We start from the raw sequence: 14,616 nt of genomic DNA, 5'->3' as shown, positions 1-14,616 counted from the left end.
TATCTCGCTGCCGCCAGGAAAGCTGGACTTTCCACGGATGTACTCACTCAGATCCAGAGATCTACGTGTCTTTTATTCGTCCGATCTTGGAGTACGCCAGTCCCGTTTGGGGGGGGGGGGGTCTACCCAATCGTCTGGCTTACACTCTCGAAGGAGTCCAGAAACGCTGTTGCAGAATAATGGGCATTTCTCCGAACTCCTCGCCGACCTTGGCGTCCAGACGTGACCAGGCAACACTACGTGTCCTCCTGAGTATCCTGGACGATAAGGTCAACCCGCTGAACTGTTTCATTTCCCGTCCTTTACACAGTGGCTATGACCTCCGGCGAGTCAGACATGTTATGACTTCACAAAGCCGTACAAAGAGACATGAACTTTCGTTCTTTCCTAGAGCGATTATGTTGTATAAGAATAAGAACTGAACTCTGTTCATCATGAGTGCTTTGTATTTTTAACTAGTTTTTACTTATGCTGCTTCTAATCGTTGTCTTCATGTTGAGAGCTTTTACTGTAATTGTCTATGAATTTCATGTCACATTTTGAGAGCTTTTACTGTAATTGTCAACGAATTTCATGTCACATTTTCTGTGAATCTGTGTACATGCCAGTGGATTTAAATAAACTTGAACTTGAACGTGATATGTCCTTAGCCTCGAGATAGAGAAACTAAAGTGAGGGGAACGTCACAACGAGATGGTCACAGTTGCAGACTTGGTGCCTCCGTGTGAATTTTCATGTGTTGAGTTAGGGAAGACTTGGAGGATGCAGAATAGCTACACTGGTCACACTTGTAGGGTTTTTCTGTTATATGGGTTCTCATATGTTTGGATAAGTGAGACTTTTTTGATGCCCTGTACCCACACTCCCCACACATGTAGGGTTTCTCACCGGTTTGTTTTGCTAGATGTTTGTCCAAATGAGTTTTCCGTGATGCAGAATAGTCACACTGGTCACATTTGTAGGGTTTTTCTCCTGTATGAGTTCTCATATGTTGGGATAAGTTGAACTTTTGAGCTGTCCTGTATCCACACTCTCCACACATGTAGGGTTTCTCACCGGCCTGTTTTGCTTCATGTCTGGCCAAAGTGGATTTCCCTGCTGCAGAAAAGTCACACTGGTCACACTTGTAGGGATTTTCTCCTGTATGGGTTCTCATATGTCGGGATATGCTGGACCTGTCACCTGTCCTGTATCCACATTCCCAACACATGTAGGGTTTCTCACCGGTGTGTTTTGCTTTATGATCATCTAAGGTGCCTTTCTGTGCTGCAGAATAGTCACACTGGTCACACTTGTAGGGTTTCTCACCAGTGTGTGTTGCTTTATGATTATCTAAGGTGCCTTTCTGTGCTGCAGAATAGTCACACTGGTCACACTTGTAGGGTTTTTCTCCTGTATGTGTTCTCATATGTTCGGATAAGTGAGACTTGCGAGTTGTCCTGTATCCACACTCCCCACACATGTAGGGCTTCTCACCAGTGTGTTTTGCTTTATGATCATCTAAGGTGGACTTCCGTGCAGCAGAATAGACACACTGGTCACACTTGTAGGGTTTTTTTCCTGTATGAGCTCTCATATGTTTGGATAAGTCAGAATTTCTAGCTGTCCTGTACCCACACTCCCCACACATGTAGGGTTTCTCACCAGTGTGTTTTGCTTTATGATCATCTAACGTGGACTTCCGTGTTGCAGAATAGTCACACTGGTCACATTTGTAGGGCGTTTCTCCTGAATGGGCTCTCATATGTTTGGATAAGTCAGAATGTCTAGCTGTCCTGTACCCACACTCCCCACACATGTAGGGTTTGCCACCAGCATGCATTGTTAGATGTTGGTCCAAAGCATATTTCCATGCAGCAGAATAGTCACACTGGTCACACTTGTAGGGTTTGTCTCCTGTTATGGGTTCTCATATGTATGGATAAGTGAGACTTGTAAGCCGCCCTGTACCCTAACTCCCCACACATGTAGGGTTTCTTACCAGCGTTATTCAAGTTGACTTGTTGTGCTGCCGCCTGGTCTTCAGCATCGCTTCTTTTGCTGTCACAGTCGACCTGGGAAACTCCGGTGGGAGACCCACCACAGCAGTTCTGACCAACTCCGGTGGGAGACCCGTGTCCTGCCGTTGCCATGTTCAGCCTAACGAAAAAAATGAAATTATACAGATTAAGCGTTATAAGCTGTCAATGATAAAATAGAATTTATAGAAAACAAGTTTTAAAAAATGTCTAACTTCACCAAGCTTTACAATTTTAACCTAATGCATTACAACGTAACCCAACATAATTCTAACGTGTTGTCTTTCTCGCATTTGAATAAATTTGCTTCTATGTTGTTACAAAATCATAATTTGAGATCTTACAATCACGTGCACTCACTCCTCACAACACCAATCTCTTTAAACATTTTATATCATATTATCTATTACTTCTACGACTACGAACAATGGGTAAAATGACTCCATTCGCTAGGCTGGAAAGAGAGTCGGCAGTATAGCCTATAGGTTTGGTCACCAGGCTTCTCTATTTACTGTTTTTACACACATGCGGTGAACTTCTGTTACCTGAGTATGCGGTGAACCTCTGATCTCGGAATGCCATAATGTTCAGCAAAAGATGAACGTGGGCATAACAAGGAAGAAGAAGAAGAAGAAGTTCTACGCTTTTCTAGATTTTGTAATGTACGTCCTGTGCGATTCTTTACAATACAATTAACATTTCCATATAATTTCACGTGCTCTCAAAAGGCCACTTTGCCCGATGATAATCGACGTACATGTAAGTGGCGAGGGTCGAACGAACGTATGTTTGGTTTCGCCCCCCTCCCTCTTTAATTCAACGATATTCACATCCCGAAAATGCCTACAAATTATCGTCCTACTGCGGTTCTTCTTCCACAGAAATGGTCTTAAACTATTCCCTCAACATTAGAATACTTTTCTGCTCGTTTCTAAGCCTTACCTGCTTCCTATGACGGTTTTTCTCTTCACGTAAACCGGAGCACTATTGCATTATATACTTAATCATGATATAAATGGAGAGAAACTGTATATAGCTAAGCGAACATTGTGCACACAAAATGTCACTACGAGATAGTCACAGTTGCAGAGTTGGTGCCTCCGTGTGAATTTTCATATGTCGAGATAGGATAGCATTAGAGGCTGCAGAATAGCTACACTGGTCACACTTGTAGGGTTTTTCTACCGTATGGGTTCTCATATGTTGGGATAAGTTGGACTTTCTAGCTGTCCTGAACCCACACTCCCCACACATGTAGGGTTTCTCACCGGTGTGTTTTGTGAGATGATCGTCTAAATGAGACTTCCGTACTGCAGAAAAGTCGCACTGGTCACATTTGTAGGGTTTTTCTCCTGTATGGGTTCTCATGTGTTGGGATAAGTGAGACTTTTGAGTTGCCCTGTATCCACACTCCCCACACATGTAGGGTTTCTCACCAGCGTGTTTTGCAAGATGTTGGTCCAAATCATATTTCCGTGCTGCAGAATAGCCGCACCGGTTACACATGTAGGGTTTTTCTCCTGTATGGGTTCTCATATGTCGGGATAAGATGGACCTGTCACCTGTCCTGTACCCACACTCCCCACACATGTAGGGTTTCTCACCGGTGTGTTTTACTAGATGTCTGTCCAAACTGGATTTCTGTGCTGCAGAATAGTCACACTGGTCACACTTGTAGGGTTTTTTTCCTGTATGGGTTCTCATATGTCGGGATAAGTGAGACCTGTCAGCTGTCCTGTACCCACACTCCCCACACATGTAGGGTTTCTCACCGGTGTGCTTTGCTACATGTTCCTCTAACTTAGATTTCTGTGCAGCAGAATAGTCACACTGGTCACATTTGTAGGGTTTTTCTCTTGTATGGGTTCTCATATGTTCGGATAAGTGGGACTTTTTAGCTGTCATGTACCCACACTTCTCACACATGTAGGGTTTCCCACCAGCGTTATTCAAGTTGACGTGTGCTGCCGCCTGGTCTTCAGCATTGCTTGGTTTGCTGTCACAGTCGACCTGGGAAACCCCGGTGGGAGACCCATCACAGCAGTTCTGACCAACTCCGGTGGGAGACCCGTGTTCTGCCGTTGCCATGTTCAGCCTAATGAGAAAACTTAAGCGTTAAAATTTAAAGCTGTCAATGATTAAATTGGATTTGTAGAAAACAAGGTTTAAAGAGACACAATTTTACTAAGCTTTAAAATGTCAACCTAATATATAATAACGCAATCCAACACATGATTCTACCCATTTCTAAATTCGTAATTTGCACCTTATGTGCTTCTTTACAATTCAGTTAACATTTCTATATAGTTTTACGTACTCTAAAAAGGCCACTTTGCCTGATGCAAATGGACGTACATGTAAGTGGCGAGGGTCGAGCGTATGTTAGGTTTCGCCCCCCTCCCCCTTCAATTCAACGATATTCACATCCCGAAAATGCCCACAAATTATCATCCTACTGCGATTCTTCTTCCACAGAAATGGTCTTAAACTAATCCCCTCAACATTAGAATACTTTTCTGCCCGTTTCTAAGCCTTACCTGCTTCCTATGATGGTTTTTCTCTTCACGTAAACCGGAACTCGGACAGCTCTGTCCTTCCGGCGTCTCGTGAGGTCAGAGGTGAAAACTCTTTGGGTCAAAGGTGAAGTTGTCGGCCTGATTACCCATGTATTACATTTTACATCAGATGGCAAGTTACGTTTTAGTTTCCACATAATATCAGCGTTTTACACTTCAAACAGACCAGCTAAACAACAAAAGGGAAAAATTACTAAAGAAATTAATGTCAAGCCAAACTGTTTGGCCTGAATCTTGATTTCTGTGTTTTATGATCCACTTACCACCTCGGACAACATTCCAAGGGGAGGAAGCAACACAGGAACAAGGAAACATCATGTTCAAGGTACATAACGATTTAATTATTTCAGTGCAAAATATCTGTAGATACATCTTCGGAAAAAAATACCCCCCAAAAAACGAACTTTTACTCGTAGAGTCTCGTATACAACATAACGCCTACGATTTTACTATTGTAAAATTACTAATGTTGGAAGCTGAAGCGAACCAAATGCTAGTTTACAGAGTTGATATTTTAGTCAATATATTTGTTGTACATATAGGCGCGCAACTTGTCAAAGTAACTATTAACAAGCCGAAGCTCCATTCATACTATTACAACGACTATGTTTCATCTATTGTCTACAATCACTTACCTATGTTAAGTACTGATTATATGTACATGTATATGTACATTATCCAATAAATACTTTCAACTTAAATGTTCTTCTACTTCAGTTCTAAATAACTAAAAATATGATTTCTGTTCTAAACAATTGATACCTACTATTAAAGAACAAAGTGTGCATTAGGCTTCTAAGAAATATTCTTGTAACTGAACCTTTGTTGGGTAATCAGAACGCAGTGCATGCAGTGCAAAGTACATGACAATGACGTTTCATAGGGAGAAGGCTTTCCCATTTTGCAAATTTTGTTAATTTTTACAAAATATTTCGCCTATTTTTCAAAGAAGATATTGAGCACTATTGCATTATATACTTAATCATGATATAAATAGAGAGAAACTGTATATAGTTAAGCGAACATTGTGCACACAAAATGTCACTACGAGATAGTCACAGTTGCAGAGTTGGTGCCTCTGTGTGAATTCTTACATGTTGAGTTAGGGCAGACTTAGTGTCTGCAGAATAGCTAGACTGGTCACACTTGTAGGGTTTTTCTCCTGTATGGGTTCTCATATGTCGGGATAAGGCAGACTTGTAAGCCGTCCTGTACCCACACTCCCCACACATGTAGGGTTTCTCACCAGCATGCATTTCTAGATGTGAGTCCAAATGAGCTTTCTGTGCTGCAGAATAGTCACACTGGTCACACTTGTAGGGTTTTTCTCCTGTATGGGTTCTCATATGTTGGGATAGGTGAAACTTTTTAGCTGTCCTGTACCCACACTCCCCACACATGTAGGGTTTCTCACCGGTGTGTTTTGTGAGATGATCGTCTAAATGAGACTTCCGTGCTGCAGAATAGTCACACTGGTCACACTTGTAGGGTTTTCCTCCTGTATGGGTTCTCATGTGTACGGATAAGTCAGACTTTTGAGTTGCCCTGTACCCACACTCCCCACACATGTAGGGTTTCTCACCCGTGTGTTTTGCTAGATGTTGGCCCAAAGCAGATTTCTGTGCAGCAGAATAGTCACACTGGTCACACTTGTAGGGTTTTTCACCTGTGTGGGTTCTCATATCACGGTGGTAAAATCTGGGCTGAAAAGTTCCCACATGTCATAGAACTCGAACTGTGTTCGATCGTGTTCGATCTGGGGAATTCGAATCGAACCCGCGTTCTATTTCGGGGTCACCTGCGGTCATTTACTATAAAGCGGCAAAACAAGCCTTTCTACCTCCGTGCATTGCAACAGATAAAAAACAACACTTTTCTATAGATACAAACAGTTTCCTGGACAGTACATGTCCGCTTTTATTTTTGGTGGACATGTAACATGTAGCGAAGCTACTGTCGTATCCTTGAGTGACCTTGAATACTGTAATGATTCTTTACGCCAGTATGAATAACACAATGCACACTTTCTGGCGATATGACATGTCTCCAAAACTCGTTCAAACCTGGAAACATGGAGAGTCAAACATACCCCATTTACGGCTCAAAATGACTGTAACGGTTGTCCCGAAAATCGTGTTTTAGGGATTTTTGAAAAATGGCCTCAATTTTGAATTATGGGTAATTTAGTGAGAAAAATAGTCAAAAATGCCATTTTTTCACCAATATGTCGACAAAAACTAGACTTAAAATCAGAAATTAAAAAATCCCTAAAACACGATTTTTTGTCTTATTCCTAGTCTGCGAAAAATATAAAAATCGGGGATCTGGGGTAATATACGTAGCCAGGTTTGAATGATGTTTGCCTAAAAACGCGACATGACTTGTGCTCGGAAACCCGAAAATAATCGTCTTTCTGAGCGAAATTTTTGAAAATCATTGATTTAACATAAAAAGCTATCATTTAAAGGATGTTAAGACGATAATTTCATTTTAACTTGACGAAATTTACCCCTAAATATTATTTGTGTATTTTCAAATATTTTACGGGTAGTCCAAAACAGGCCAAAATAGCGTGTTGTAACCCGATACCTTTTAGAACGCGCATAGCAATGGGAAAGAATGCCGTAGTGACAGACCGCCGTGTATGTCGGGATAATTTAGACTTGTAAGCCGCCCTGTACCCACACTCCCCACACATGTAGGGTTTCTCACCAGCATTATCCAAGTTGACTTGTTGCGCTGCCGCCTGGTCTTCAGCATTGCTTGTTTTGCTGTCACAGTCGACCTGGGAAACCCCGGTGGGAGACCCATCACACCAGTTCTGACCAACTCCGGTGGGAGACCCGTGTCCTGCCATTGCCATGTTCAGCCTAATGAAAAAAAAATTGACGAAATTATCAAGATTAAGCGTTATAAGCTGTCAATTATGAGATAGAATTTATAGAAAACAAGCTTCAGTAAATTCTAACTTCACCAAGTTTTACAATTTAAACCAAATGCATTACAACGTAACGCAACATAATTCTAACGTGTTGTCTTTCTCGCATTTGAATACATTTACTTCAAAATAATGCTTCAAAATCATAATGCACGAGATCTTACTATCACCTACTCACACCACCAATCTCTTAAAATAAAGAAGCTGCCAGTACTAGTATTCTAGTTTAGGTAAAGTAGAAGACGAGATACATTTTATTGTGGACTGTTCCATGTATGACAGCGAAAGAAACATTCTTTTCGATTTTGTGTCAAGCAAATACTCCCAATTTAAGTATTTGAATAGTATAGAGAAATTTATATTCCCTGCAGTACTTAACAAACCAGCTCTAACTACTCATACAGCCAGCTACATTTATAAGATTACCAGAAAGCGAGAGGAAGTTGAAGATTACCAGAGAGCGAGAGGAAGTTGAAAGTACTTGTGTACTATAGCCGTTTTATTATCAACATTGATGTACTTTGTCAATATGTGACCTGTCTTTAGCCCAGTGGGGCAAAATGTACAATAAAGGTCTTCATTCATTCATTATCTATTACTTCTACGACTACGAACAATGGGTAAAATGACCCCATTCGATACGCTGGAAAGACAGTCGGCAGTATAGCCTATAGGTTTGGTCACCAGGCTTCTCTATTTACTGTTTTTACAAATCAGTTCTACGAGTTTTAAGATTTTGTAATGTACGTCTTGTGCGATTCTTTACAATACAATTAACATTTCCACTTTGCCTGATGCAAATCGGCGTACATGTAAGTGGCGAGGGTCGACGTATGTTTGGTTTCGCCCCCCTCCCCCTTTAATTCAACGATATTCACATTCTGAAAATGCCTACAAATTATCATCCTACTGCGGTTCTTCTTCCACAGAAATGGTCTTAAACTATTCCAATCAACATCAGAATACTTTTGTGTCCGTTTCTAAGCCTTACCTGCTTCCTATGACGGTTTTTCTCTTCACGTAAACCGGAACTCGGGAGCTTTGTCCTTCCTTCGTCTAGTGAGGTCAGGAGAACTCGATCTGGGTCAAGGGTGAAATTGTCAACCTGATTACCCATGTAGTACATTTGACGTCAGTCGGCACGTTACGCGTTTCTTCATAATGTGAACGTTCTGCGTTTCAAACCCACCACTTTAAGAACGTAACAAGCGTCTACCTTTTGTTTCTGATCTAATACGAAAGAGAGATTTTTAGGGAAGAAATGTCAAGCCAAACTGTTTGGTCTGAATCTTGACTTCTGTGTTTTATGATCAAATCACCGCCTCGGACAATATTCCATCCAAGGGAAAAAATGCAACACAGAAGGAAACAACATGATCAAGGTACGTAATGATTTAATTTTGTTAGCGGAAAGTTTCTATGGATATATCTTCTAACAGTAATGCAAAATAAACATGAACTTGAACTCGTATACAACATAACGCCTACGTTTTAACAACAGTGAAATACTTTCTACTGTTGGAAACTGAAGCAAGTCGGTCATTTTACACCGATCCTAATTAGCATAAAGATTTTACTACAAACCAAACGCTAGTTTTTCATGAGTATATGTCAGTCAAAAGATATTATTGTGTCTGTAAGACATACAGGCAAATACTTAGACAAAGTGAAGTATTAACAGGAAATAGAAGCTCCTTCGATGGCTTCATTCAAACAAACTCAACATTAATACAATCACTTACAGATGTTAATTGCTCTATATGTACATTATCCAATCAATACCAACAAAATTTGGTGTTCTACCACAAATTACGTTTACTGTTCAAAGATTACAAATCTGGTTATCAAATGATGGATTCGTTTCCAAAATATATGATTGATAGTTAATTATATAAAGTAGAATTATTATTGTAACTAAACCACAGTTTTACAGTGATTAAAATGCAGTTGACAAAAGTGCCTACGACATTTCGTCAAAAAAACTTGCGTATTTGCAAATATTAGTTGCATATCTTATAATAAATCATGTAGTTAGCCTCAATGGTTTCAAAATTATTATACTGTATCCGTAAGCTACAAATAGTCTGAAGATAGAAAAGCTATACTTAAGAGAAGACTATGAACATTAAATGTCACTACGAGATGGTCACAGTTGCAGACTTGGTGCCTCTGTATGGATTTTTATATGTCAAGATAGGATAGCATTAGAGGCTGCAGAATAGCTACACTGGCCACACTTGTAGGGTTTTTCTTCTGTATGGGTTCTCATATGTCTGGATAAGTCAGACTTGTTAGCTGTTCTGTACCCACACTCCCCACACCGGTGTGTGTTGCTAGATGTTTGTCCAAAGCAGATTTCTCTGCTGTAGAATAGTCACACTGGTCACACTTGTAGGGTTTTTCTACCGTATGGGTTCTCATATGTTGGGATAAGGTAGACTTTAAAGCTGTCCTGTATCCACACTCCCCACACATGTAGGGTTTTTCACCGGTGTGTTTTAGTACATGTCTGTCCAAATGAGCTTTCCGTGCTGCAGAATAGTCACACTGGTCACACTTGTAGGGTTTTTCTCCTGTATGAGTTCTCATGTGCCGGCTTAAGGTGGACTTGTGAGCTGTCCTGTACCCACACTCCCCACACATGTAGGGTTTCTCACCAGTGTGTTTTGCTAGATGATTGTCCAAACTGGATTTCTGTGCAGCAGAATAGTCACACTGATCACACTTGTAGGGTTTTTCTCCCGTATGGGTCCTCATATGTCGGGATAAGTGAGACTTCTTTGTTGCCCTGTACCCACACTCCCCACACATGTAGGGTTTCTCACCGGTGTGTTTTGCTAAATGTTCATTTAAGTGAGATTTCCGTGCTGCAGAATAGTCACACTGGTCACATTTGTAGGGTTTCTCACCGGTGTGTTTTGCTAGATGTTTATCCAAATCAGATTTCTGTGCTGCAGAATAGTCACACTGGTCACACTTGTAGGGTTTTTCTCCTGTATGGGTCCTCATATGTCGGGATAAGTGAAATTTCTTAGTTGCCCTGTACCCACACTCCCCACACAAGTAGGGTTTTTCTCCTGTATGGGTCCTCATATGTTGGGATAAGTGAGATTTCTTAGTTGCCCTGTACCCACATTCCCCACACATGTAGGGTGTCTCACCAGCGTTATTCAAGTTGACGTGTGCCGCCTGGTCTTGTCCATTGCTTGTTTTGCTGTCACAGTCGACCTGAGAAACCCCGGTGGGAGACCCATCACAGCAGTTCTGACCAACTCCGGTGGGAGACCCGTGTCCTGCCATTGCCATGTTCAGCCTAACGAAAAAAAAACGAAGAAATTATACAGATTAAGCGCTATAAGCTGTCAATGATAAAATAGAACATATAGAAAACAAGCTTCAAAGAATTCTAACTTCACCAAAATTTACAATTTTAACCAAATGCATTACAACGTAACCCAACATAATTCTGACATGTTGTCTTTCTCGCATTTGAATAAATTTGCTTCTATGTTGTTCCAAAATCATAATTTGTGAGATTTTACAATCACTTGCTCACACCACCAATCTCTTAAAACATTTTATATCATATTAATTTATTACTTCTACGACTACGAACAATGGGTAAAATGACTCCATTCTCTAGGCTGGAAAGAGAGTCGGCAATATAGCCTATAGGTTTGGTCACCAGGCTTCTCTATATGTCTATTTACTGTTTTACAAATCAGTTCTAAGCGTTTCTAGATTTTGTAATGTACGCCTTGTGCGATTCTTTACAATACAATTAACATTTCTATATAATTTCACGTACTCTAAAAAGGCCACTTTGCTTTATGCAAATCGACGTACATGTAAGTGGCGAGGGTCGAACGTATGTTTGGTTTCGCCCCCCTCCCCTTTAATTCAACGATATTCACATCCCGAAAATGCCTACAGATTATCATCCTACTGCAGTTTTTCTTCCACAGAAATGGTCTTTATCTTTTCCCCTCAACATCACAATACTTTTCTGTCCGTTTCTAATCCTTACCTGCTTCCTATGACGGTTTTTCTCTTCACGTAAACCGGAACTCGGGCAGCTTTGTCCTTCTGTCGTCTCGAGAGGTCAGAGGTGAATACCCTTTGGGTCAAAGGTGAAGTTGTCGGCCTGATTACCCATGTAGTACATTCGACGTCGGTTTGAACGTTAAGCTTTGTTCATAATGTCAACGTTCTGCGTTTAAAACCGACCACCTTACAACGTAACATGCGTCTGACGTTTGTTTCTGATCTACTTTAAAAAAGATAATTTTAGGGAATGAATGTCAAGCCAAACTGTTTGGTCTGAATCTTGATTTCTGTGCTTTATGATCAAATCACCACCTCTGACAATATTCCATCCAAGGAAAAAAGGCAACACAGAAGGAAACTTTATGTTCAAGGTACAAAACTAGGTATTACAGAAGAGGTAAACATTATTACACGATTTAATTATGTCAGTGGAAAATATCTAAATCTAGATACATCTTCGAAACAAAAACTCCAAAACTGGAAATTTACTTGTATACAACCTATCGTCTACCTTTCCACTCGCGTAAAATTGCTTCGTACTTTGGAAACTGAAGCACATCAGTTATTTTACACTGATACAAATCAATACTATTAACAAATCCTAGTAGTTTAAAGAGTTGATAGTCACAAGATATAATTGTGTTTGTAGGACATATAGGAAAACACTTCGTGACAGGAACTACTAGTAGATACACAGGAAATCTAAGCTCGTACACACACAACACTAACGTCTACATTCCAACTACTGTGTACAAACACAGCACTAATGTCTACCTTTCAGCTTCAACTACTGTGTACAATCACTTACCGATGTTAATTACTGATTATGTATATGTACATTATCCAATCAATACTATAACGCTTACTATTCTCACTCTACAATTCTAGATAGCTAAAATAGATTTTGATATCTCATATTACAACAAACCGAAACTAAGACTTATTCTTGTACCTAAATTATAGCCATAACGTAATTATGGGTTCACCACACCACGAAGTGGTGGTGAACCCATATTGATTTTTCTGATGTTTCTTCTCCTTCTTCTCCTTCTTCTCCTGCCATTTTTTAAATGGATTCAGCTTCTTCATTTTAGGGCCTAACGTCCTGAAATTTGGTATGGAGGTACAGTGGGCAAATACCCCTAGGCGTTTTTTAAATTTTTGTGATGCAGGCTTTTAGAATGGTTTTATTTGAGTTTTTTGGCTGTGTTATAGCAAATGTATTACTGTGTTAGTGTGCCGTGTTTACCACGTCTGGGCATGAGTCATCACAATGGAATGCAGGGCATCAACCAATAGGCATGCAGCTTTCCTCTATACTTCTTGCTGATTGGCTGTTGGGATTTAACTTGATTAACACCTGCACAGAGCATTTCCACCTGCACAGAGCATTTCTTGCTGATTGGCTGTTGGGATTTAACTTGATTAACACCTGCACAGAGCATTTCCATACTGACAGTATGTCTTTATTCAAGTGTTTTGGTAGGTATTTCAAGCTTTTCTGCTCCAGCATTGGAATGCGGGGCATGAACGTTTTTTTTTATTTTGAAAATCAACAGTTTGCATTATGCAATTAAAAATCCTAACCAATAAAGTAGGGAATAGCTATCCAACTGTTGTTTTAGTTGTATGTTACTTCATATTATAGTTATATCAATGTAAATCATTGTTTTCCCTTGTGTTTCTCATTCTTTCCCTGCCATGTCGTAAAATGTGGTGAACCCATCGCTGTATTTGCTCCAAAGCAAATATTGGCCTTTCTAGTTAGATATTAAAGTGCCTACTAATTGCCTAATTGCAAACATCATGTATATTATCCAATCAATACTATAACATTTACTATTCTCACGCAATTCTAGGAAGCTAAAATAGATTTTGATATCTGATATTACAACAAAGTGTATGGGCTACTAAGCGAAACTAAGACTTATTCTTGTACCTAAATTATAGCCATAACTTATTAGATATTAAAGTGTACAAGTATAGGGCTTTTTCTTGGGAAAAACCTTTGCCTACTTGCAAACATCATGAATACTTACAGAATATTAAGCCTAAATGTTAATGAACATACGTGTCATATACCCTTAAGTTTCGTGCCAAAATATCAAGTGGCGAAACTATAGTTAACAGCAGACTGTGCGTACTAAATGTCACTACGAGATTATCACAGTTGCAGACTTGGTGCCTCTGTATGGATTTTTATATGTCGAGTTAGGGCAAACTTAGAGGCTGCAGAATAGCTACACTGGTCACACTTGTAGGGTTTTTCTCCTGTATGGGCTCTCATATGTTGGGATAAGTTGGAGCTCACAGCTGTCCTGTACCCACACTCCCAACACATGTGCAGTTTCTCACCGGTGTGTTTTGCTAGATGTCGGTCTAAATGAAATTTCCGTGCTGCAGAATAGTCACACTGGTCACACTTGTAGGGTTTTTCTCCTGTATGTCTTCTCATATGTTGGGATAAGTTTGACTTTTGAGTTGCCCTGTACCCACACTCCCCACACATGTAGGGTTTCTCACCAGCATGTATTTCTAGATGTCTGTCCAAATTAGCTTTCTGTGCAGCAGAATAGTCACACTGGTCACACTTGTAGGGTGTTTCTCCTGTATGGGTTCTCATATGTTTAGATAAGTGAGACTTGCAAGCTGTCCTGTACCCACACTCCCCACATATGTAGGGTTTCTCACCTGTGTGCTTTGCTAGATGTTGGTCCAAATCATATTTCCGTGCTGCAGAATAGTCACACTGGTTACACTTGTAGGGTTTTTCTCCTGTATGGGTTCTCATGTGTTGGGATAAGTTAGACTTTTTAGCTGTCCTGTACCCACATTCCCCACACATGTAGGGTTTCTCACCAGTGTGTTTTGCTACATGTTCCTCTAAATGAGATTTCCGTGCTGCAGAATAGTCACACTGGTCAACCATTGCTTGTTTTGCTGTCACAGTCGACCTGGGAAACCCCGGTGGGAGACCCATCACAGCGGTTCTGACCAACTCTGGTGGGAGACCAGTGTCCTGTCGTTGCCATGTTCA

At 40.4% G+C, this 14,616-nt stretch overlaps 1 protein-coding gene across 1 annotated transcript; it reads right to left on the bottom strand.

The window, feature by feature from the left end:
- Nucleotides 1-2,120: 2,120 nt before the first annotated feature.
- LOC109486680 (zinc finger protein 845-like) lies at nt 2,121-14,370 on the bottom strand. The gene is made up of 5 exons (XM_019790568.1): nt 14,025-14,370; nt 9,944-10,447; nt 5,741-6,182; nt 3,287-3,873; nt 2,121-2,139 (listed from the first exon to the last, which is right to left on the bottom strand). The coding sequence occupies exons 1-5, from the start codon at nt 14,368-14,370 to the stop codon at nt 2,135-2,137; spliced, it is 1,884 nt and encodes a 627-aa protein (XP_019646127.1). The 3' UTR covers nt 2,121-2,134.
- Nucleotides 14,371-14,616: the final 246 nt, after the last annotated feature.

Source organism: Branchiostoma belcheri, unplaced genomic scaffold (genome assembly GCF_001625305.1).
Source record: "Branchiostoma belcheri isolate BF01 breed outbred unplaced genomic scaffold, Haploidv18h27 scaffold82, whole genome shotgun sequence".
Taxonomy (NCBI): Eukaryota; Metazoa; Chordata; class Leptocardii; order Amphioxiformes; family Branchiostomatidae; genus Branchiostoma; species Branchiostoma belcheri.
The sequence above is the reverse complement of the archived record's forward strand: the minus strand, read 5'-3'. Positions and strand labels throughout refer to the sequence as shown.